Source organism: Diadema antillarum, unplaced genomic scaffold (assembly GCF_040938485.1).
Source record: "Diadema antillarum isolate AM-2024a unplaced genomic scaffold, OU_Dant_1.0 seq00000704_RagTag, whole genome shotgun sequence".
Classification (NCBI taxonomy): Eukaryota; Metazoa; Echinodermata; class Echinoidea; order Diadematoida; family Diadematidae; genus Diadema; species Diadema antillarum.
The window spans coordinates 290779-315333 of record NW_027271609.1 but is presented as its reverse complement, the minus strand read 5'-3'; the positions used below and the strand labels follow the sequence as shown (position 1 = coordinate 315333).

Genomic DNA, 24555 nt, shown 5'->3' with positions numbered 1-24555 from the left:
AAAAATGGCTGAGATATCCAAAAACAAAGTAAAATGAAGCAATCCAAATAAAAGGTGGGTCCCACCTTTTATCAAGATTGCTTTATTTTGGATAGCTCAGCCATTTCAAAACCAATTTTCATCAAACAAACTTTGAATTCCTCTTAGAATCATATGCTCTTTCATATTTCATAAGAGGTTTCTCATTATCTTGAAAAATCATCCTAAAAAAATGTTGGAAACCTGAGGCTTCGTCTCACCCGAAACTGTACCATCCCTTTAAGATTTGAAAACATGTCAGCCAAACACAACAGCAGCAACAACAACAAAAACATTTAGCTCCTCTTATGACTTCAGGGAAGATATTAACAGTTGCTCAGAAGTCAAACAATCAGCCAGTATCTGAAAGGGATTTGGGGTTTTGGGTGAGACCTAAATTCAGGTTTCTATTTTTTGTTGTTGTGAGATAATGAAAAACCTCTTATGAAATATGAAAGAGCATGCATTTTCCTGTTTATTTGATGAAAATTGGTCTTGAAATGGCTGAGATATCCAAAACAAAGCTATCCTAGTAAAAAGGTGGGATGTACCTTTTATTATTAAAGAATGCTTTGTTTTACTTTTTTGTTGTTTTTGGATATCACAGCTATTTCAAAACCGATTTTCAGCAAATACACTTTGAATTCCTCTTAGAATGGTATGCTCTGTATTATTTCATAAACTTGGTTTCTTGGTATCTCGCATACAGCTACTTCAAACCAGCATATTCTACATGACAGTATTGATAAGTCATCATATCCTACTCTCTCCCTCTGCCAAACATAACGAAGCAAAGCAAAGCAAAACATTGGATTTGTTGATATGCTTATTATTCTCTTTAGACATCATTATGGAGATTCTGAAAATTGTTGAATAGGAAAAGGAAGACAGACAAAAATCTAAAATGATATAACACTGCATGGTCCTCTAGCTATTGGATACCACTGAGCAACAGCATTCTTGTCTTCGTCTAAAAGGGGGAAAAAAAAGGGAAAAAAATCTGAAAGAAAAAACCTCGATAGTAAATCTTCAAACCACCGGCCATTCCAAAGTTGTGACAGAGTGGAGATAGTGGATCTCGTGTGAACGAAAACATCTTCGCCCCGAACAGATATCAGATGATTCTCATCACCTTACGACCCAGAGTAACAGAGGAGAAACAAGGAGAGAAAGGAAACAGATTTAGAGAGAGAGAGAGAACGAACGGCACAGCTAGTTTTCCCTTCCGATTCAAAGACATTGGGCAGACCGTTGCAATCTTATCGCGGGTCATTACGAATGTTTGTCGGCCCAATATTCCCCGGCCCGCTGCAGGCCCAATCAATATTCGTCTCCAGACATATATGTTGTTCTCTTCCTCTTGAACTCATATCATCGTATCTTTTCCTTCTACCCCCCCCCCCCCCCCAACCAAACCAGCACGAGCTGCTATAGAGAAGAGGCAGCGTTCGGACTTCAATTTCGTCGAGTTGCCGACACCTTTTCTTGGCCAGTGTCAATGACACTGCAACAGACCTACTTTTGTTATCGACGTTATATCGATGAGAGAGAATAAAGAACTTCCGCAATCACAGTGGAAAGATAATCTGCTCATTCTTTTCTCTCTTTTTTTTCCTTCATTGGCGATGCATCCCTTCAACATTCATAGATAATACACAACAATATCAACACTTCTGTAGTGAAGGTCTCTAGGTGCATTGCATCAAAGGTGCTTGGTCTTTCTACCATGATAATTCCCAATGAAAGCAACAGGTACTTCAAAAGGTACAGACGCAAATATTATTGAAGCATTGCTCAGTGAAGTAAGCATGGATGCCTGATGAAGTACAAGTTTCACTCTGCTTAAAAAAAAAAAGAATCTAAAGCCTGCCACCTGCCATCTTTTACATTAATTTTGACCAGCTGATTTGCGAATGAAAAGAAAAGTCTCAACTTTTGAGGTTTTGGAGGAGAAGTCCAAGAAAGAATTGTGAACACTGCTGTTGAGTTGGAAGACTCGAGAGGATTTTTTTTTTCTTTCTTTTGGGGGGGGGGGGGAGTTGCAGAAAATTATAATGCGCAAGTGCAACTCCTCATGAAATTCCTTCATGAAAGCCTTCATATTATACAACATATTCTCCAGATTATCATGAAATAACAAAGAAAAAGAAAAACAGGAACAAACTCTCTAGGAAGTGAACTTAAACTATAATCTGGGCTTCCATGACTTCACCCGTGTTCCCCCACTTTAAATATTGTTTTCAAGCAGCGCTCCATACGACTGGAAACTCTGGAACAAAACTGACCCCTTGATAGAAAGAGAGAGAGAGAGAGAGAGAGAGGGAGAGATGTAGCTCCAATCAAATCTACCATCTGTGATGCATGTCTTGATTTTTATTTCTTGACAAATTAACAAGTTGTACATGTATGAATATATTTTTTGGGAAAATACTGCATATTTTACAACCCTCCTGGTACCTCCCTGACCTAATAACCCACCATCGGTCCAAGGTAAAGAGACCACTTGTACTCAGGAACTCTTTCTCTCTCCCCTGCTCCAGTTAACTCTGGCCAAAATTGAGAGAAGGAAGTGGCAGGATAGAACCAAAACAAGTCTGAAGTCACATAGAGAGAAATAGAAAAATAGATAGATAGATAGATAGATAGATAGATAGATAGATAGATAGATAGATAGATAGATGGATAGAGATAGATAGATAGAGATAGATAGAGATAGATAGATAGATAGAGATATATAGGTAGATATCACAGATAGATAGATAGATGGATAGGATAGATGGAAAGATAGAGATAAATAGAGATAGACAGATAGATAGATGGATAGATAGATAGAGATAAAAGGTAGATATCACAGATAGAGAGACAGCTAGATGGATAGAATAGATGGAAAAGTAGAGATAGATAGATAGATAAAGATAGATAGGTAGAGATATATAAATAAATAGAAAAGAGATAGATGGATAGAGATAGATAGAGATGGATATATAGAGATAGGTAAGTAGATAGACAGATAGAGAGATTGATAGATAGGAGAGATAGAGACTGATGAATACCAACTGGAGACACTCTGAGACAAAGGACAAGGACAGAGAGGAAGCAGGATAATATGCATATGAAGAGGAGGAGGGAAAAGATGCACCTTTCACACAAGTGGACTGGTATAATTTTTAGGTTGTCCTGACAAGAGTCTGAAAAGGCATATTGCAAGAAAGAGTGGTTGACAACTTTTCTCATTTAGGGACCACTTTGGTTGTCATGGTAACCAACTACTTATCACATTAACTGTCCTGTATTGGAAAGGGTTCCATGCGCAATGTTCACATGTGGCCTGGGCCACTCTAAGGGGAAAATGGACTGAACACGCTGGATGGATCCTGCACCCACCCATGAGATGGAGCATCAACACTTGCCAAAAAATGTACACAACCCTTATTTGACTGGATTACACCCATAATTAAAATTTTCTGATTTGTACTTGTATCATATTGGAATATCAACATATAAGTTGAATATTGGTGATCTTCCTAGTATACATTTGTATTTCCCTCAATATTTGTTAAAAACAGTGACATCCACACTCACCCTATAAGAAACAGTGGATCTGATCATTTCCCCCCTGTTTGTACAGTTTTAGCCATTGAGACAATTACTTCTATTGGACCTCGTTTCTGGAATGAGCTAGATTCTGTTCGGTTGCAATCAAGTTCTCTAAGATCCTTCAGGAAAATCTTAAGCCAGTTTTTAAAAATCCTATATTTAATTATTTTGCTGTGATCACTTGAAGTATCTCTGCGCACTGACAATGATGGAAGACAGTTCTGCTTTACCTCCTAACCTACAAAAAGATGAAGTTCAAGGAAAAGAAAGGAAGAAAGAAAAAAAAAATAATGAAGAGGTGGGTGAGGAAAGGAAGGGAAAATCAGGGACGTGGAATATGTTTCCCCCTCCATCTATTTTTCGTCTCCGCAGCTGTGAAGAGGGTCTTGGCCGAGATACCCGAAGAAGAGGTTCGGCGGTCCTGGTTAACCCCTCTTGACTTTCTGACGGGAACGAAAAGCAAGGATCAGATTGAAACACTCCTCGTTGTGTGGAGAACGCTCGATAGAGGTTGCCATGGCAACCGCATCTTCAGCAAAGGTAGAGAGAAATGGAGAAATGGAGAAACAGAAAGATGGGCTGAAAGACTTGAGAGAGACGGAGGAGGGCAAGGGTGGGAAAAATGAATTCAAACAGGAGAGCAAAAAAAAAAAAATGAAAAGGAGGAATAGAAAATTGAAAGAGACCTAATTATCTGTGAACATATCTATCTACCAATTTCTCTATATAATCATCTGTCTCTCTTTGGTCTCAGGTGAACAAATGAGATGAGCTAATAGAATATATTTTGTGGGGAAATTCCAGGTGGTGAAATGAGGAGGGATTATGAAATCTTTTCCAGCAACAAAAGGAGACTGCAGGAAGAACCTGTTTGTCTTCTCAGCTGGTTCTTCCATTTCCATCTCAGCATGTGCCTTCCAGTCACTCTCTACGAGGATAGATGGATGGATGAATGGATGGATAGATCTACAGTCAGATGGATAGACAGATCAATAGAGAAATGGACAGTATGGACATAGAGATGGATAGAATGATGGATAAATTGATAGGCAGAAAGATGGATACTAGGTGGATTAATAGATGGATAGATAGACAGATATTACATGCATAGATAGACAGAAGGATGGATGAATAATAGGTGGATAGACAGGCAGACATTTTAGATTGATAGATATGTGAATAGAGAGATTGGTAGATAAGTGGATGGATAGATAGATGGATACTAGGTGAATAGATAAATGGATGGATAGAAATAGATACATAGACAGATACGATACTAGTATACAATCATGATAGATATGAAGACAGACAGAACGAAAGAGAGAAAGAAAGAGAGAGAAAGAGAGAGATGAAGGAGTTTAACATCTCAACTAAAAATGGGTTTTGCTAGTTTCGTGGAATGTGGACGAGGCAATAACTCCCGGGCTGGAGAAGATGCAGCCGACTTTACAGGCCGGACGACATTCCTGCACTGTTAGCAAACGTCTGCAACCCGAGGTGTCGTGGGAAACGAGGGAGGACTCTACTCAGCTGGACTGTCCAGAACTTCACAAGAAAGAGAAGGAGAAGTTTTGGGATACCAAGTGAAGATCTGCTAGGAGCTTTAATCTCATCTCAACAAGCTCTCCTCCCTCCCAACTCCCCCCCCCCAAAAAAAAGGAAAACAATTTGATGCACAGAGAGATTTTCAACGAACAAAGTTTGCAGCTTCCACTCTGCATTCAACTACCAACAGCACCTGAAATCCATAAGTGTGCTTATCTTTTTTGTTGTTGTATTGTTTCATATTTTTGGTGGTGGTGAGGAACGTCTCCTGTTCTAATTTTTAGAGTTACTTGGTTGAGATAGATGCAACCCTTACTCTCACAACATGTGTATCCTTCAATTGTGCTTTTGTGTCTCATAGGTGCACAGAAGAAAGGAATCTGGTGTTATGGTTTTGCATATTTGGGAAACATCTAGATCAATTAACTCCTCTTATCACCCTCTTCCCCTCCCCCCCCCCATCTTAGCTCCACCTCCTTGTACAGTGGCTCATCATCCACGTACTATTATCATTTTTATCATCATTATTAAGTTATAAACCCAGTCTATGAACCACCTCAATCACTGATTGACCTCTTAAAAACAACAACAACAACAACCCAAAGCATATGGTGTCATATGATGGGTTCAATGAACTTTTACCAGCATGCACGCATACCATTCTCAGCATCCCACTTCTAGAACTTCACACCAGGAGTTTTGGAAGATATTGCCCAGAGGAAAAAAAAATAGGTGTTTTTTTTTTTCTTCTTTTTTTGCTGTACGTATGGACTGAGAAGTTCAATTGCAATCAACAGGTCAAGATATGAATAATGATGCAATTTTTGTTTTAAAAATCAAGAGAATATTTGAAAAAAATCCATTAAAAGAAAAATCAACAAAGACATCGCTGATGTTTTGTGTATTTGAAGGTTGAAAAACATTTCTACTCGAACAGAGAAGATTTGAATTTCTTTTAAATTTCTGCACGAGTTGGTAATTAAAGGTTACCAAAATGCCCTTAACAAGAGGGCATAATGCCATAGAACCTTGAAATTCAGATACTCATACATTTCATGGTTAATCTACTGATTAAATTGGATGATCACATAAACAAAGTCATTTGTTTGTGATTATTTGTAAGCAGATAGAGCATCATGTACAATACTTCAAAAAGGATAAAAGAGGACTCAGTATTGTGTGAACGATGAAGAGACTGTCTTTATATTGATATATTCTTTTTAATTCCACTGGCTTCTCCCAATAATGCTCATATTTAATTTTCATCTCCAGCATAACTCGCCTCTTATCCAATGTCTTAAGATAATATCATTGCAGTCTTTTTTTGTATCAAATATTGCAAAGCCTGATCAAATACCAACTGATGCCACACGATTACTCCAAGATCTTTTATGATACCGCTTAATCCTCCACTGAGCATTGACTTCTAGCAGCGCCGTTGCCATGGTGATCTGCATCATCCTCGGCAATCGGTATCTGAATCAACAAGGGCACATTGTGATGGACGAACGCAAAGTCATAATTTCTCATCAATTAGCGGGGGCTAAAGCTTGCTTTAAATGAGAGAGGAGAGCCCCATTTCCTGACAAAAAAAGTCTAAAGGGATTCAGACGATCAAATTGGATCTATTCAAGAATTCTGATCACAATCCTTCCGTCCCTTGTCATTTTTTTCTGCAGAGGCCAAGGTCAGAGCCAGGTAGAAAGCGGAAAAAGAAAGAAAGATAAAAATCAACAATAAACACACAATGAAAAGAGCCCTACATACTTCTTTCTTTCTGTAGCATGCCATCCAAATGTTGTATCATCATCAACATGGATGCGACAGCAAAGGCTTGTCGTGCGACATTCCGACCAGGTATTCCCTCTGGTAATCTAGTTACCTTTAAAAATTGCAACTTAGTGTTGGAAGTTCATAAATTGATGTACAGAATGTTTTGATGGCAGCGTGGAATTCTTGGTGCAAAATCTTGCAAAATCCATTTATATTTCCCTGACTAAATGAAAGTGTTTAAATGTTTCTATCTATCTATCTATCAATTATTCCAATCATGCCAATTAATGCAATAGGTATGAGCAGCGATTAAGGACCTATTTTTTGACTTATGCTGTGTCCTTGACTTCAAAAAGGCACTGTAACTTGCTCATTATCATTACTGAAACTGAGCAAAGCACAACTTGATGTTATTGAATGAACAAGTGGGGCTGAAATAAAAATGAAAAAATAAAAATCACTTTTTATCATGAAAATCTGTCCCAAAAAAATCTTTTGCAAACATATGACCATTCTCCTATGCTGTCTCATACAGAAGACAGAAAAACTGAAACACTTGGCCACCGTGTTTGTGCGAAAATACAGAAAATCTCTCCTTTTAAAAGGAAAGGCCTTCAAGGTAAGTTTACTTTCATCAAAGAAGGATTTACAGACAAATGACCCTGTCCAGAAATTGAGGAGGAGGTAGACTATCTCCGCCTCTGGAAATCCGAAATATGATTCGGTATTGATACTTTCCGACCGGGAGTAAATCTTCGCGGATTCGTTGTAAGAGATCGGCACTAATTGTCTGACCGACTGGATTATCTCCGCCTCCGCGACTGTCATTCACACCGGAGAAATACCGCACGGAGCGGTCTCATTGCTGTGAGGACTTTGGACATGCGCAGCAGCTAAACCGGGAGCTCAAATACACAACGCACACACACACACACACACGCACAGACGACAACATCCCTGCAATCAGCATTCCAGTCGTGCGTGCACTGCACAACTATTCGCTCCAAAGTAACACTTGTTTTTAATCAATTACGACGCTGTTTGGTTAACATTTTCCCCCGCTAGACTTCCCCCCTCATACCACTGGTGCAGGCTAGGGTAAAAGCGCCTGCAAATTAGTGTTCAGGAGGGGGGGGGGGGGAGGGGGAGGAATTCGGTTACAAGGGGAAATCAAAATTGCTGGGGGCCATGGCTTTTCTTCTCTCTTTTCCAACCATTCATCCCCCTTCCCCTTCCCCTCCCTCCACCCTTTTTCTTTTTCCTCCCTGGTCTGATACAGTCAAGATTCTAAACACATTGAGACACCCAGTCTCGCATAGCGCTGGAATTGCTGCTCGACAACAACGATGATGATGATGGTGGGGATGTATTCATTTTGCCAGTGCTGGGAGAAAAAGAGTGATGGGGTGAAGGCAAATATATAGGAGACCAGAGGGCGGAGGAGGGGTGTGGGGGTAGGGAGGGGTTGATGGAGGATGGTGGTATTTATCTAAAAAGGTTGAGGGCAAGAGTTGAGCTTGAGATGTGTTACTTCTATCACCCATTGTGTTAAGGGGGGGGGGGGGGTAGGCAAAGGCAGGGAGGGAGGTTGGGCTGGACAGGAAGAGAACGACAGAGGGAGCCCTACCATCTTCCAACTCTCAAAGTTTACCGAGTGTGGGACTGCCTGCTCAGTTTAACCAGGGAGGTGGGACCCTGGTGTAACACGGGTGGAGTGGAGGCTTATTGTTACATAATCACACAGTGTCTTCAGAAATGGCATTGTAATAACACCTTTAATAAAGTTTATCATAAATAAATATCTATCTCTCTGAGGTGTTGGCAGATGCTCAACTTTATATTAAAAAAAAATGGAGTTATTCCCAGACTTTTGTTTCACTTTCTGAACAGAAGGGTTTAATAAGTACTTGACTTTGCAAAAGCAATCGTGTACTCCTGGTCTGTGGCTGATTAAAGGTTGACAGACAAGGTTGGACAAGTCATAAAATCAATTACTTGACACTTCTGATCCACCTTATCATATGAAATGCAGTTTCTAATTTTACAAAAAAAGTGTTTTTAGAGGGGAAACCAGACCACGTTAAAGGAACTAGTCCTTGTTTCAGTAACATAATTCCTGCTGGATTATGACCAGTATATTCCCTCTCTCACACACAAACACACTCACACACATACACACCTATATACGAAATGTGCATACAAACAGAATCTTCAAGCAAACATTTCGGTCGCTCAACAAAAAAAGAGTTTGGGGCACCCCTCTTACCCGAATGGTTGGTGGCGGCTTCCCTTCCGCTCGGCACTCGAACTGTGCTGGGTCACCCCTCTTCACGATCAGACTCTTGGGCTGTTCCACAAAACGCGGGGCAAAATCTTCGGATTTCTTTCCAGGCGATACAACTGCAGAAACAAAAGGAAACAAGACAAAATAAAGATGACTAATAATAATAAAATTATCCCAGAATAGTTTCAGAGATGTAAGGAAAACAGCAATTTATTACGCATGTAATGACACTACTTCAAGAGGACTTGTCAAAAAATTACACTTCAGTTCTGACCGAACACACTTCAACATGTTCCATATTTGGTCAGCTTATGAATGTTGAAAGAAATCATTCTTCAAAGGAATAAAGATGAAATTTATGACTGGATAGTATTCACTAAAATCTATCTCCACATACAATTGTCATGCTTGGGATAATAGACAAAAGTAAGAAACTTCACACAAAATACACAAAGAGAGGAATATAGATGTCAGTTTATTCCATTTTTTTTTGGGGGGGGGGGGGAGGGAGGGGGGAATGGATAGATTAACACATCTGGCTTGAAATCTCATGTTTAGACATGCTTCATGTACAACCCGCTTCTGGCAAAGACATGGGAAGAGGTGACAAATTCATTGACTGGTTATCACGAGCGTCCTCGACCAGACTCGATATCAAAACGCCGAACAGAGGTGACAATTCTTGGCGTCGTCGCGCCATTTGACACTGGTCTCGTCGGTAAATCACAAAAAGCGTTGTTTAGTGGATCGCAGACAGCGAACCCCAAACACTCGGTGATTGAGAATAAATGACAGATAACGTCAACATCTTAAATCATTCCACGGTAAAAGTCACAGTGAAATTCTCTTAAAAGAAAACGGCATTTCTGAAATAAAAGAATTCCATCGGAATGAAGAAACCCAAACCCCGTCTCTCCAGGCAGACAAGAATCATATGACATAGTGAAAGGGGGAAAAAATATATTCTGTTCTCTCTGAAGTGTTCCCTCCAATAGAGAGTTTTTGTGTTTATTTCTCTACGTCAAATATTCCATTTCTCATTGCTCAACAGCATTGATTTGTGATCCCTGCCACACTGACATGTTAGTTTGTGGAAGTCCAAAATTGGTGAGCATCTTCAAGGGGTGGGGAGGGAGGATGGGGGGGGGGGGGGAGCAGGGGGGGGGGGAGCTTTATGCAGATACACGCCTGCAAAAACATAAGAGGTCTACTGTCAAGGACCGACTATATAATCACCAAGTGTAATGTGACAAAGCTTGCAGGCTCACTCCCAGTGAACTCCAGTATCTATTATCCAAAGAATGAAAATCTATCTTCTTCCTTTTTTCTTCCTGTAAGGTGCAAACACTTCCCCACGGAGTATACTTGCACGTTTGTGGAGGGCTCTCGCGAGCAGTCAACTCTTTAGAGTCTTTGGGGCATGAAAGGGTATACATGTGATTACTAAAAGTTAGGGATGTGTATGTATGGGTTAAAACCACACGAATCATGGCCTTGGATGAATAGAAAACGCTGATGCCTCTAATCCTTTTGATTTGAAGGCGTCGAGGGATGGCAAGTTGATTCCATTGTGGGGATATGCTACTCAAGAGATGGATAGTGTTTGGGGAAAATCTTCCACTCTTCTTTAGAAGAAAGGTCCATGTTTTTGGGGATGTGGAAATAAGCCTACAAAGGCACAGAGTTGATAGTGGTCTTAGGACCACGCCCATGATCTCCCAATAAGTAAGGTGATCCTACTAGCATGCAGTTGGAAGAGATAAACACCATACCATCACACTGCATAGAGATGGGGGACAAGGTCAAAGGATATCCCAAGAGTTTGTTGTGAGGGCATCTATGCAAATAAGGAACAGAGCAGCAAAAGTTAGGCTCCTAGAAGAAATGTTACATCCTTCCTCGTACATTTGGCCTTTATCAAACATGTGTGCATGGTCTGTGGAAACGGTGAAAAGAAATATCAGAGTGTGCACGTTCTTGGAAGGTTTTTATGCAAGATCTTTCTTTCCTTTTTTCAGGGGGCATCAAGACGCATGGAATGGGACGAATGCCGCAGTGGGAGAAGTCCGTGTGGGTGTATCAGCACGTCTGTGAAGTTGATTGAGGCAGTGTAAATATTGTCGTTTTGTCCAGGAGAGTCCACTAGTGCTGATGAGGAGAAACATGAGTGATGATGCGGAGGGAAAACAAACAAATCGTCGGCTCTCCCTCTCTACCCCTTCTCCTAATCTGCCACGATTCCTCAGGACCCTTTATATTCTGCTCCAACCCTTTACCCACTATTTATGTCATTCTTTATCTCTTTCTAGCCCTCCATCTCTCACCTCTCTTTCTATGTATTTCTACACATCTCTTTCCATATCTATACTATATATCTCTCTCTATATGAACATCTCTCTCTCTCTCTCTCTCTCTCTCTCTCTCTCTCTCTCTCTCTCTCTATATATATATATATATATATATATATATATATATATACATTGTACATATATCTCAATCTCTATCTATCTCTTCATAGCTTTCTTTATCTATTATCTTTCTCTCTCTCTCTCTCCATATTTCCCCTCTCTCTATTTATCTCTACAAAGCTCTTTGTAAATCTATATATCTTTCTCTCTTTCTCCATATCTCCCTCTCTCTATATATATATATCTATCTATTTCTTTATCCATATATTTTTCTTTCTTTCTTTCTCCATCCCCCTCTCTATCTATCTCTATATATCTCTTTATGTATCTATCTATCTCTCTCCCTTTCAGTTCTATATTTCTACTTCTTCTCACTAACTCTGCTTTGTCACCACTCCATCTGTTCTGTCCCTCATCTTCCATATCTTTCTTTTCCAACTTATAACTCCTGGCAATATATTTGTGGAGTGGGGACATAACCAAAATCTAGCACAAACACCTCTCCACAGAACACACAGTTTGCCCTCATTTCGGGAAAATTGACAACTTTAAATGTGAGCGGTGACGAGAAATTAGATTTTCCGCTAATAAATGTTGGTTCAACATCCGCAAACTGTCTTGCAACATTATTATCTTGACACCCAATAATCAGCCCACTTTCCACTCGCAGAGAGAAATTAATGTCTCATCAGTATTGTTATTAAAAAACATGGACAGTGGGGGGAGACAAACATCACGGGGCAGAGACGAATCGCAACAACCCGACAAACCGACATCTGGGTTGGTGGGGAATAATTCTGATGAGAATATTACAGCACCAGCACGGATATTGCCCCTGTATCTTCTTTATCGTCGTGTGTAGTAGCAGCAGCGATCATTAACTAATTGCGTTAAATCATCCCCGCTGCGATTATCGGGGACAAAGAATCATTGCCTATCCTAACGTGGCCGACTTCCTGCTCATATTAAAAGATGCTCCTTTCCCATCCTGGTATAGGGGGATATGCAAAAAAAAAAAAAGATAATCATAAACTAATTTCACTTTCGAGGATTCTTTATGGTGCGTGCGTGGGGTGGGGTATGGGCCTGTGACAGGGAAAGTGATAAACAGCTGTTGCAAAAAAAACAACAAAATATGGCCGCCTCTCTTCATGGCCTGTTTAAGACATCCGATGTTAAGAGCTAATTAAAAACACAAAATCTATGACTGATGTTGACCTAGATTATCGAATGCCAACCTGTTTCACTGTCTGTTGAATGACACATCAATGAATTCCCCCCTCTTCTGTTCACCGACAGACGTCCAAACTGTTTTTGTTTTTGATATAATAGGGAAACACTGGACACATTTGTTTCTTAAATGCAATCATCGTATGCACACTAAGCCCTATATGTCAACTTGTGTAATTGGTTAGTACTACCTTGATTCAAGAAGGTCTCTACTGCACAGAAAAAAGAAGAAGAAGGAAAAAAAAGAGAAATGTTTTCATTTCCATCTTGATCAACAAAGAAGACAAGAAAAGTTTGTAAAAAAAGATTACATCACATTTTCTTTCATTTTTTAATTGTGTCCACTTTCTTTGAGGCATCTGCCCGCATCAGAAAAAGAAGAGGAAAAGCACAAGGTGGAAAAAAGTTCGACCTGTGCAATTGATAATCAATATTCTCATTCTTTGTTGATTTTTCTAGTCATAAGTTAAGGCTACAGCTATTCGGGGTGATTTGTCACTAGGAGCTACAGTGGGCAAATTTGATTTACGAGTCCCCCGTGAGATTTCTCCGAGAGCGATAGGTTATACCGCTCACGCTGATCAGTATGCACGAGATGTGCATCAATGCCCAAATAATGTCTTCATAATCACTCACTTCGCCTTGTGATTGTACGCCGGAAAAAAATAAATAAAAAAGATTCTCAAATTGGCAACTGTAAAGGAAGGAAAAAAAATGCTTTAAACAAGACGCGATGAAAGCTCTGCTAGCTTTGTTTTCTTCCCGACTCCGCTATCTCTTTCTTCCCTTTTCCGCCTTCCATGCTCCGAAGGATCCCTCCGGCCATGTCCTTGCTTAATTGCCGGATAATTACTCCCGCAGACGTGGCGGTCCGGGGACCTTTAAAACAGTCGCACAGAGATTCCCCTCCACCGCCACACGTCACCGCAGCTGGGCGGTCGACCGACAGATGCCGGGAGATGAGCCGTCGCCGTCGACCAATCAGGTGCTACGACAAGTGAAATCCCAGGCTGGGGCAGCCAATCGACCTCACTGCAATTTTGTTTTTCCCTAATTGGCTATGTTAATGAATGAGGTCAAGAAGAAGAAGGAAAAGTAAGAGAGGAGTTTTCCAAGGTCGGGGATCATTTTAGTGGAGAAAAGATAAACTCAAGAAGAGGAACCAAGTCTTGCTTGTAAATTAATCTTTTTCTTGTCCTCTTTATTCTATTTCATAGGTGTTTCATTATACTAGTACTGGTCCTGAATTTTCCTATTTTCATTCTTCTCCGTAGGCATTCTATTTTTGAGTACTGGTCCTGGATGGAGTGTTTTTTTTTGCAGTCATGAACATCAATTTTTTTTAAAGGTGAACTTGACTACTCCGAGACCTGGGAGGGTTTTTTATTTTTTGAAATATTTTCTTTCTTCGAATCATCACTTTGGTGTAATTGCACTTCTTCTATGTGCTGGGAGGCGAGAGCTTGAGTTGAGGGAATTGGGGGAGGGGGAGGGGTGTGGGAATGGGGCTACGGAATGGGGTTAGGATAGAAAAAATGAGGTTGAATCAATCTCGTAGGTGTCTGTGCATGCGATACTTAACACTTGAAAACATGCTTGCATGCAAGAGCAGCAAAACTTTTCTTCAAGAGGGAATACAGTCCCTTCTTGTATTGCCACTAACTCAACAAAGTAGAGCTACAAACCATCTCACCCACTAGCCCAGGGCTACTGAAAGTCAATGCAAGACAAGTGTACACTGACAAGTGGCTAAATGAAATATGCATCCCTTGCCCACGTATGCTCATTTAGGGCAAGTGGGGGAGAGATCTTCTATCATGCCCTGACCCATATAATGAAAGCACTGCTCATGATCATAACTCTTTCATAGCAGGAGTACATTAGTTATGTGCTGTTCTGTCGCGGGCATTATCAATTTTTTTAAGAACTCCTAACATCAAGATGAATGAATGGGACTGAACAATCTCTGTTTGATGAACACAATGCCATCCTGTACCAGCAAAATCAATACACAAGAAAATCTGTTGTATACCTCTCATGCAAGGTCTAAATTCTACATCTTGGATATGTACTGCTTCATTGCAGGAATCAAGTATTTCATTATCATCAGAGAGGCAGCTTCGAGACATATTGAATACGGCACCAACAAAGTTGTTTCCTCGCGTATGATCAGTTAGCTCGGCTCTTACGTTTCCCACGTATTCTCTGCCTTCCAACTGCTGTGCAACATATTATTCATGCTCATCAACTTGGCACTATAGGCCATCAAAGTGATTCATTAGCGTTCCGAAGAAAAACATCTTTTCTTCTTCTTCCTCTACCAAAGCTACTGTTTTAACCTCTCCCCATAGCCCCCTCCCTTCTTTTTCAAGATTTCACCGCTGAGGTTCCCCATCTTCATATATGTGTGCATCTGGAGGGTTATGGGGCACTAAAAGAAATTTATCCGTAATTTCTGCTCGGCTGATGTTTTCCTTCAATTTCGGCATCTGACGGATTTGTTATCTTTGCACTTTTCCTCTCCCTCTCCCTCTCCCATCGCTCTCCAGATGTAGTGATCTGCGCACGGAGGAAAATGGCACTTAATTTCATTTCCACTTGTTTTTCCCGCGGTCGGAAGAACAAGGAACGAACGCCGTGGCAACAAGCTGGAAGATGGTGATGCCTAAACACTATCTTCATGTAGTGGTGGGAAGAGCTGGGGCAGTGAACTTGTATCTAGGTAAATCTGTTTTAATATCCATCGACTCCTAAATGGGGGTACTTTCAATTGACTTAGCATATGACACAAAAGTCTCCAGCATGCAGCGAGTTAATGGAGGATATATATATATATCTCCCTCGTTAGGTATCGCCTTGTCATTGAGACAGATGCAGCAACAGAACACAAACACACACACACACACATACAAACACACACACACACACACACACACACACACACACACACACAGCTCATAACCTGAATGTTTCAGTATAATAAGAGCATTTGTGTTTTCCTATGCAACATACACATACAGCTGTACATACCCACACCACGTAGTGATATAACTGAGCCATCTTAAAGTTGTACTGAGTTGCAGAAAACTCAACAAAGAGTCACATCCATAAATTGGTCCACTGAAGGGAACCCCCTTTCTCACTGATATTAAGACAAAAATACACACTTTGCCATTCCAGACTGAATAAGGAAATAAAGGAAATGTCATATATTGGCTGAAAAGGTGTTAGTCTACAACTTTCTTTGATTTGTGCTTTAATTTTTGTATGCAGATGATATGTATCAATGTTGGTGTTTCGTTTTGTATTGCGCTAAAATATTCAGTCCAGTGGCTAGGGTTAGGGTTAAGGTTAGGGTGATCGTTATTAGTGTAATTTATTATCCACTATGAAAAATTCACCCAATCCTGCACTCTATAGAGCATGCCTTGCCCTACCATACAACCGAAGCACACGGACCAAGCCTCCCTGGCTTTCTACAGTACCAATCAGTCGAAACGCAATGCTAATGATGCTACGGACGCCACGGGTATTTCATTGTTGCTGTTTTTTTTTTTATCCACCTCCTTCTTTATTCTCTTGTCCGTTCTTCACGCGCGCGCATAATGAGGGTCTGTCCGTGCTTGGTGTCATCCCGTTCACGCTCGGCTGTCTGTCCCGCGGTCCTCTCTCGTCACCGCGGCTTCCCGAGATCTCGCGATGGAAATCTGCTAAATGGGTCCAGTGCTGAGGGATCACCCCCCAACCCCCTCCCCACCATCCTAATCCTACAAAAACAGGTGATCTGGAGGGAACAGGCACCACATGAAAAGGCGCGACAGAGATCCTAGCCTCGGCTCCAGGCTCCGGGACGGCATTTATGAAATATCCATCGCAATTCAATTTCCTAATTGAAGTCCGTTTGGTCTTGCATTGAATGAACAGACATTATCTCTTCTACTGTCCTCTCAGTTCCAACACTGTTTGACTCCTGATCCATGAGATTTCAGAAAACATGGATAAAAGGGACTGAATTCAGCCCTAGCTTTTTCATCTTTGAGTAATCAACGGTTAGCGCCAGAGATATTACAGAACAGCCCGACCTGACATCTAAGTCATTCAAGGGAAAGACTTCTTTCTTTTTTTTGGTCATCTTTAAAGGGGTAAGTGTCTGATTGTTATCTTTCCTTGCAGACTCCAAAAGTTTTGCTACCTCAAAAAGAAAGAAACAAAAATCCTGGAGACTAACAAGTAGAAGAAAAGGAGAGATAGTTGACACTTTAAAAACTAGTTGGTCTGTGCAAATCAGCTTAGATTAAAGTTCATTTAACTCCTTGAAGATTAATGATTTAAAAATCATTGACATCTTACACATCAAACTTACTACTGATAACAGCATTGTGAAGATATACATGTAGGTACACAGGGGGGCAATTTCATAAAGTTGAGGGAATAATGGTCTGAGGATAATTTGGTAATGGTGGATCTTTAAAGGGACTGTACAGTACTGGTTGAGGTAGGGATTCATGTTTTGAACATTCCTAAGTGAGATAATGAAAAGCCTCTTATGAAATGTGAAAGAGCATGTAATTTTAAGAAGGATTCAACGTTTATTTGATGAAAATTGGTTTTCAAATGGCTGAGATATCCAAAAAAGTGCTAATAATAAAAGGCGACATGCCCCAACTTTATTAGTATCTCTTTGTTTCACCTTGTTTTTGGATATCTCAGCCATTTCAAAACCGATTTTCATCGAATAAACTTTTGATAGCCCTTAGAACTGCATGCTCCTTGACATCTCATAGAGTGGTTTCTGAATATCTCACAAAACGTTAAAAGCTAAATCTTCACCTCGACAAGAACTGTACACACCCTTTAAATGCGCTCTTTCAGGTACTGTGAACATGAGCAGACACAAAAGTCCGTAATGCTCAGTTGCCAGATTCACCAAGTCCTCATGGTCTTTGATTAACCCGTCGAGGACGGACTGATTTTGCTATAACACGCATTTCCCATCGACACTTGCCCAAGTATTCTCGGGACTCGTCTTCAAAGGATTAAGCAATAAGAGGTGCATACTGAGTAGACCGTGTTGAAAAATGCTGTGGGATTGGTGTTACTACATCAAGGTATCAGAGCAAGGGTGGGCTTTTATTTTTAGTGTGAATTGGGTTTCATCCAAACAGGTATAAAATGGAAGTGATGGCAATGAACTTCCAAGGGCTTTGGGGGGTTACAAGGTGCGATAAATGGTGAGTTTGAGGTACTAAAGGTCGCAGGAGGTCAGTGCCAACCTGATGGATATTCAATCTTTAGGCTTCTCGCTAAAATCGAATTAATTTGTATCCAAATATTGCGAGGGGGCCTGGCATTGTCTTCAAGTGGATCGGCTGGAAAACATGCAGACATGTCGAGGGGCGAACTCAGCGTTTCGCTACACGTTGATGACGCTGCAAAGCGCCAATTCTCACGAGGTATGGGCAATGACTTTCGGCCTAACTCCCCTGGAGTGCTTGCCACACGTGACTGACTCATGAAAAGATTTGATTGTACGTTTTTCCCCTATTTTTTCCTGCTAAAAGCCATGTTCACATACACTTCAAAGTTTGTACCATTATAAACAAGAGCTACCAAAATGCCTCTAGCACCACTTTCTCCATACAAAGAAAGCAAGATATTATAAAATCATATTCCCATGTGGTTTGTGGTTATGAGTTCAATGCCCCTTTTAAGCTTCTTACATGAATTTGTGATCCCGTGCACGTCAAATTTGTTAGGTTTTTGCCACTTACGTAGTATACCAAAGAAGAATGCTGACTGCATGTTTCTTCAGCTGCATTTTAAGTCTCGCCAGCTCTTTCTCTCAGCGTGGAGAAGGGGGACAAACGCAAATGGAAATACAAGGTGCTTCGATATCTCTTGTGAAAAATGGCGTCTCTGCCTTTTGAGTGGAAGAAGGCAACGAGTGGATCCGAGAGAGAAAGAGGGAAACGAAGGGAGGGAGAGGGAGAGCGAGAAGGCTTTTCTCAAAATGCAGCACCTTAAAACTTCTTGACCTCAACGGGATCATCTTTCCCGAGTGTGATCTCCGAGAAATGTCACTGAAGATGCTGTTTTCGGTGCAACAGTGGACTGAACCTCCTCGGAAAGCATTGAAGAATGATAGTGGACAATACTCAGTAACATCGGCCCACTATGAAATGAGGGGGTCCTATAATTATAGTACATATAAGGATATATGCTAATTTTCTTCACCTTCCACAGATACTTCCATCGGTGACTGAGCTCCGTATATGACAGTGAGGGGTCTTTAATTTGTTTTGTGTGTTGTTTTTTTTTTTGTCTAGAATACCCATGTGTGCATAACCCATAGTAAGCCATCACACAAATCAAATTGGACAATGGTGAAGCCACACATATTGCAGTTTACCCATCTTTCTATACGGAGCCCGTAAAGTTTCACCTTACAACTTTGTTATATTTTTAAAAATCTTCTTTTAAACTGACAGAAAGCATATGACAAAAAAAAAAGGTTTCACACAACACTTCCTGTTCTACATTCCAGTGAAACAAAAACTAAAGAAGAGGGGAGAGGAACTGAGCGCACAGAATATAGGGCCTACTATTCCAGTACCCCATGCTGCAAATGATCTAGGCGAGAGAAAAAAACTAATAGTGCAAAGTATGTCTAATAACAGCAGACACTGATGTTACATTACACAGGAAAGAGGCTCCCCTCTCTCCCTCCCCAACCCGAACACCTCAATTCCCTGTGATAAATTGAGGTTGAAGGTCAAGTTGGTCGGGATGCTATCCCTTTTAGGAGGGTGCCCACAGCCACGAGATTAACCCCTTGACCTCGGAGGATTACTCTATTGAAAGTATGTTGGGGTGACAGACACAGAGACATGGGAGGGAAAACGGACCAAAAATGATGATGCACAAGTAAGAATGGGAAGTACAAAAGAGGGGGGGGGGGGAAGACAGGATCGAGAAAGAGATATAAAAACAAGGCCATACATTCTCCTGATCAGAGTGTGGTCCTTGTATGATTTTGTGTCAAAGTCTTTAACGGGGAAGTATTGCATCTACAGCGAGAACCAAAAAAGTTTCATTAAAGTTCTGCTTTGAAGAGTCTGTCTTGACGAATGTGCATTTTTCGACTCCATACAGAAATGCATTTCTGGCTCAAACACGTATGCGATCACACTTTTTTTCTTTTTGCATATCAGAAATGCGATTCTAACCCCATAATCAAAACAGCTTTGTGTTTAATAGCTGCTCAAAACTCCCTGAAAGTTGCTTGGCAACCTTAAATCTGCACCAAAACCCAAAATGTAAGGGACCGAAGCACATTTCAAAGGAAATGTTCGCATGTGCCTGAGTAAAGCCACTAAAATCATCAAAATTGACCTCAGAGTATCAGAAAGTATGCAATTAGAAATATATCACATAAACCAAACACCATGATGCACAATTTATACCACAGAAAGAAAATTGAAGAGAAGGGCATTTTTTGTGTCTTTTTTTTCCCAGTCTGATGCTTTCAGTTGAACCCAGTTTTTCCATACTAAATCATCCTCACCCCGCCCCCATTCAATATCTCTGGATACTGATAATCTATTTTAGAATGTTGCCAAAAGACGCTAAATCCTCACTCTAATGGAAGGAAGATAGCCTTTTTTTCTCTGGCTGAACAACAAAGAATTACGGGGTGGAATGGATTTAGACTCCCTCGACGCGTCGACAAAAATCCTTTTAAGAATCCCTGGGCGTGGATGAGCGAGTATTCCTCACTCTCAGTAACAAGGATCTTTTGTAGCTTCATCATATTTTCTTTTTCGCACTTCTTTCTTTCTTTCTATATGATTTTGTTTTTCCAACACATGTTTGCTGTTATGTTTGCAATGGAATGCTCTTTTCACACTTTCCCAATCTCTTCTGTTTATTGTGATTCTGTGGTATCATGTGCTTTGCATTCCAACTCTCGTTACAACATCTTGTTACGACATTGAGATTGGTCTTGGCAAACAATTCCGGAGCTCCACTTGTAAGCTGGCTGTGACACGATGGGATGACTTTTAAAAAAAATGTAGTTAGACAAACCGACCTTTCAAGAAACAGTTACAAACATTTCTTGGGCTGGGACTAGTTGAAAATGCCTCAAATTAAAAGAAAGCAATATTTAGTACCAACTGAAATTTGCAGATAAAAAATCATGATAGACTTCATATTGCCTGGTAACAAAGTCTCGCAATGAATAGGGCCTACACTCTTAAGTAAAACCACAGAAAATTGGACCAAATTACTTATATGTAGTGGATGACAGAATGGTCCGTACAGAGCTCTTCAACAAAAACGATTTGGCGGAACTTTTCTCTATTTTGTCTCAGGAGGGGTACCAACACCCCCCCCCCCCCCCATGAAAAGGAAAAGAAGAAAAAAAAATCAAACAAAAATCATGCTCTGTCGTCTTTCTTCGTTATACAAATACGTCTTCACTGACACTGACCGACACTGACCGAGCGAGGTACATAAATGGCCAATAGAGAACAAACTGCAGACCACTCCCTGAAACCGTCTTTGTCCCTTCTCCATCTGATTTCTTGACCTTAATCTTGCTGCTGTTGAAGTATATATGGCCATGCCCAGACCAAAATAAACACGCTCCTAAAAACTGTATGTAAACACAGGCTGTGATAAATTGCTTGCTGTGGCCAATATATATCCTTTTTAACCCATTGAGGACAAGTTCCGAGTATACTCTGGCAGATGTCTATGGGAAATGCTTCTTATAGCAAAATCAGCCCGTCCTCAATGGGTTAATAGGAAGGCACTACGAGAAAGGAGTCCAACTTTTGTGTTTGTTTGAAGATAAGGACAAACATAAAAGGGCAAAAAACTGAATTGCTATGACCTCACAAGATCAAGGCTTCGGTCTTTGTTGCAGAAAGGACTAACTCTCTCCATTCTCCCCAGAGTAACTCAAAAGTTATAACTGCCACCACACCTAAAAACACTAGACAAAAGATAAAGATTAAAAGATTTTGGGTTTTATTGCCGTGATTTTACTTTTGCACTTGATACCCAAGGAATGGCAACCCACATCTGGGTGAGAAATACGTGCAACCCATTCCTTTGAGCTCCATCGTATCCATAATTTTGTCGCTTGACGCAAAACACGCAGATCTTCAACTTATTTTGGGCATTTCCCTACCATGCCTCTTTTCCTTTCTTTTGCTCTTATATTTCACAGCCTTCTTTCTCTATAGATATATCTTTTTTTTTTAAGCATTCATATTCTCTAAATGTAGACCACCTTATAATGAATATCCAGGAGCAAACTGACAGACATTTAACATGATCCTTTACTCTCAAATGTGGTATTTCTTCAATGTCATGGCAGAACAGAAACTCACATTTCTTTTCCTGGGCGGAGACAAGAAAAATATACAGGCATCAAAAAAGTGCTAAATATTTACCCTAAACAGACAGACTATTTTTGCTAGTTTGCATTCATTCCCGTCTTCTTTACCAATTCTCTGAGATTCAAAGAGAAGGGGGGGGGGGGGGGATTCCACATCTAAAACATTCTACACAAAGGCATCATAGAGGTCGACGGTGACTTATTTATAATTCTCGCCAAAAACCTGTGACGTTCAGACGATCAAAATATACTGCCAACTTGTGAGCAGACACTATGAATCATTCTCAAGCGCTTCCGAAAAAGTGGCACGGAGCACTTTCGGAATGAAAGATGCGCCGAGAGGCATTAAACTTTCGGAAACTGAAACTTGGGGGCACGAAGAATGCACACAAAAGGCAAAGAGGAAACAAACATTGGCGCAAAAATACTGAGCATAGAGTTATCTTTAGACAGGAGAATCCAGTAACTTACAAAGAAATCGGTAACAACGAACAATGAAGAAGATCCTCATCTTACGAGAAGAGACAAATAGAGAATTAGACAAGTCTTAGTGAAAGACAAAAATAAGAGAAAGCGCCACCAAGATGTCCAGTTTAGAAAGAGAGATGCACAGAATGAGCCAAAGAGACAGAGAATGAGAGAGGACCTGCAGTGATATATGGGTTGGCGTATATGACAAACCAAATCCATTTTCGCCCCCGTAAACAAGGGAGGAAGGCGAGATTAATAAACAAGAAACCCTGCGAGATGAAGAATGATACGTGAGAGTCAATAACCCGGGAACAAAACTATGGCGCCATCTGGCGGACGGACTTGTCTGGTGTCTGCAACAGTGCGGAGTTACTCTATCAAGCTTTAAGGAGAATGGGGGGGGGGGGGGAGGGATGGTTTTTCAGGGTTTAATGTTGTACGTGATCAGATAGGAGCTGGTGGGGTTCAGTGGTAAGGACCATAGACCCTCAATCCTGAGGCTCTAGGTTCAATTCCCCTTTCTGCAAGACACTTTATCCTCGTGGCCAGCATGCCTGCTTGCTAACAGGCATTCACTACTCCCTCAGTGGCCATGTTACATAGAACATTTAACTTAAAATAGTTCAAATAACAATAATCTACCAGTGGTATAATCTTCTCTACAATCAGAGAAATAAGGGGTTAATGACGGTATGTGGGGAACAAAATGGTCGTCTGGGCGCTGTTCGTTTCTTGGGCAGCACCAAGAGTTGAAAGAGTGATCAACTCCGTCACTTCTATTGGTGACCTGTTTATATGACAATGCTTTCAGTATTCTGAGATTGTGTTTCCGGAGAAGAGAGTTTTGAAAATCATTCCAGGACTCGCTGGATGTTGTTGAAAAGGGTCAAAGCCCGGGGTCTTTGGACGATGTAAATAATTCTGGAGATGTTTGGTGAGAGACTGGTAGTCATTTGAATCGTAAGCAACGACTTGCGACTGCCCCCACGGTATGTGTGAAGGAAAATAGATGTCTATATACTGATGCCAACTCAGCTTAAACTGTGTTAAAGACTGACTTCTATCAGAGAGGAGTAACATGCTCAGGATTTCTCAGCCACTGATACCAGTCCAAACTGGGTTATCCTCCACCTCCTCCACCTCCTCCTCCTCCTCCGCTTCCTATCAACAAGGGCAGAGGAGTTGACTTGTTCTACTCTACTGGTTTTCTTTCCTGAACTTTTAAGTTTGTCTGTCCCTCATCACCGGGGTCAGAATTAAGCGGCCGGCGCTAAAGGACGGGGGAATGACGGCCTGTGTATTTGTGGAAGAGCGACTCTGAAGGGGGTCTGGACGTGATGTGCTCATCAGACACCAGTCGTTTGTCAGCGCAGAAGTTTGTTATCTTCTGCCCGAATTTTTACGGCTTCCTCAAAATTTCCAGAGCTGGATAATGTCATTGACCATTTCCTTAATGCATGTTCACAGTCATCAATACCTTCTGCTAATACTATGCCGCCACATTAGTTATCCTATCGAAGATTCCATCTTTCAAACAAAACTTCAGATTCAACTTTCTGTAAGGCCTGCTACTTGCATGGTATGCGTCATGTGATCACTTTTGAGTGCGTCAATCAGTGAATTAGCAGCAATTTTTCAGTCAGTGATCACTTTTCTATCTTATAACGATACATTACATGAATATTCTGAAGGAGTGCAATAAACAATCTTGCCCGCTCGCCCAAGGACAACTAAAAGACCAATTCTGGCAAGTAAAATGAAAGGACACTTGCCCCTTGAGTCTAAAGCCCTTGTCTGAACATCCATTCAGGTGAGAGAATTTA

General features: G+C 40.8%; 1 protein-coding gene across 1 annotated transcript in view; it reads right to left on the bottom strand.

Moving 5' to 3' along the window:
- The window catches only part of LOC139737761 (roundabout homolog 1-like), a 71599-nt gene extending 71345 nt beyond the window's left edge, over positions 1-254 (bottom strand). The window contains exon 1 of the mRNA XM_071648435.1: positions 240-254. Coding sequence (XP_071504536.1) covers positions 240-254 — 15 coding nt within the window. The remainder of the gene's footprint in view (positions 1-239) is intronic.
- Between the last annotated feature and the right edge of the window lie 24301 nt (positions 255-24555).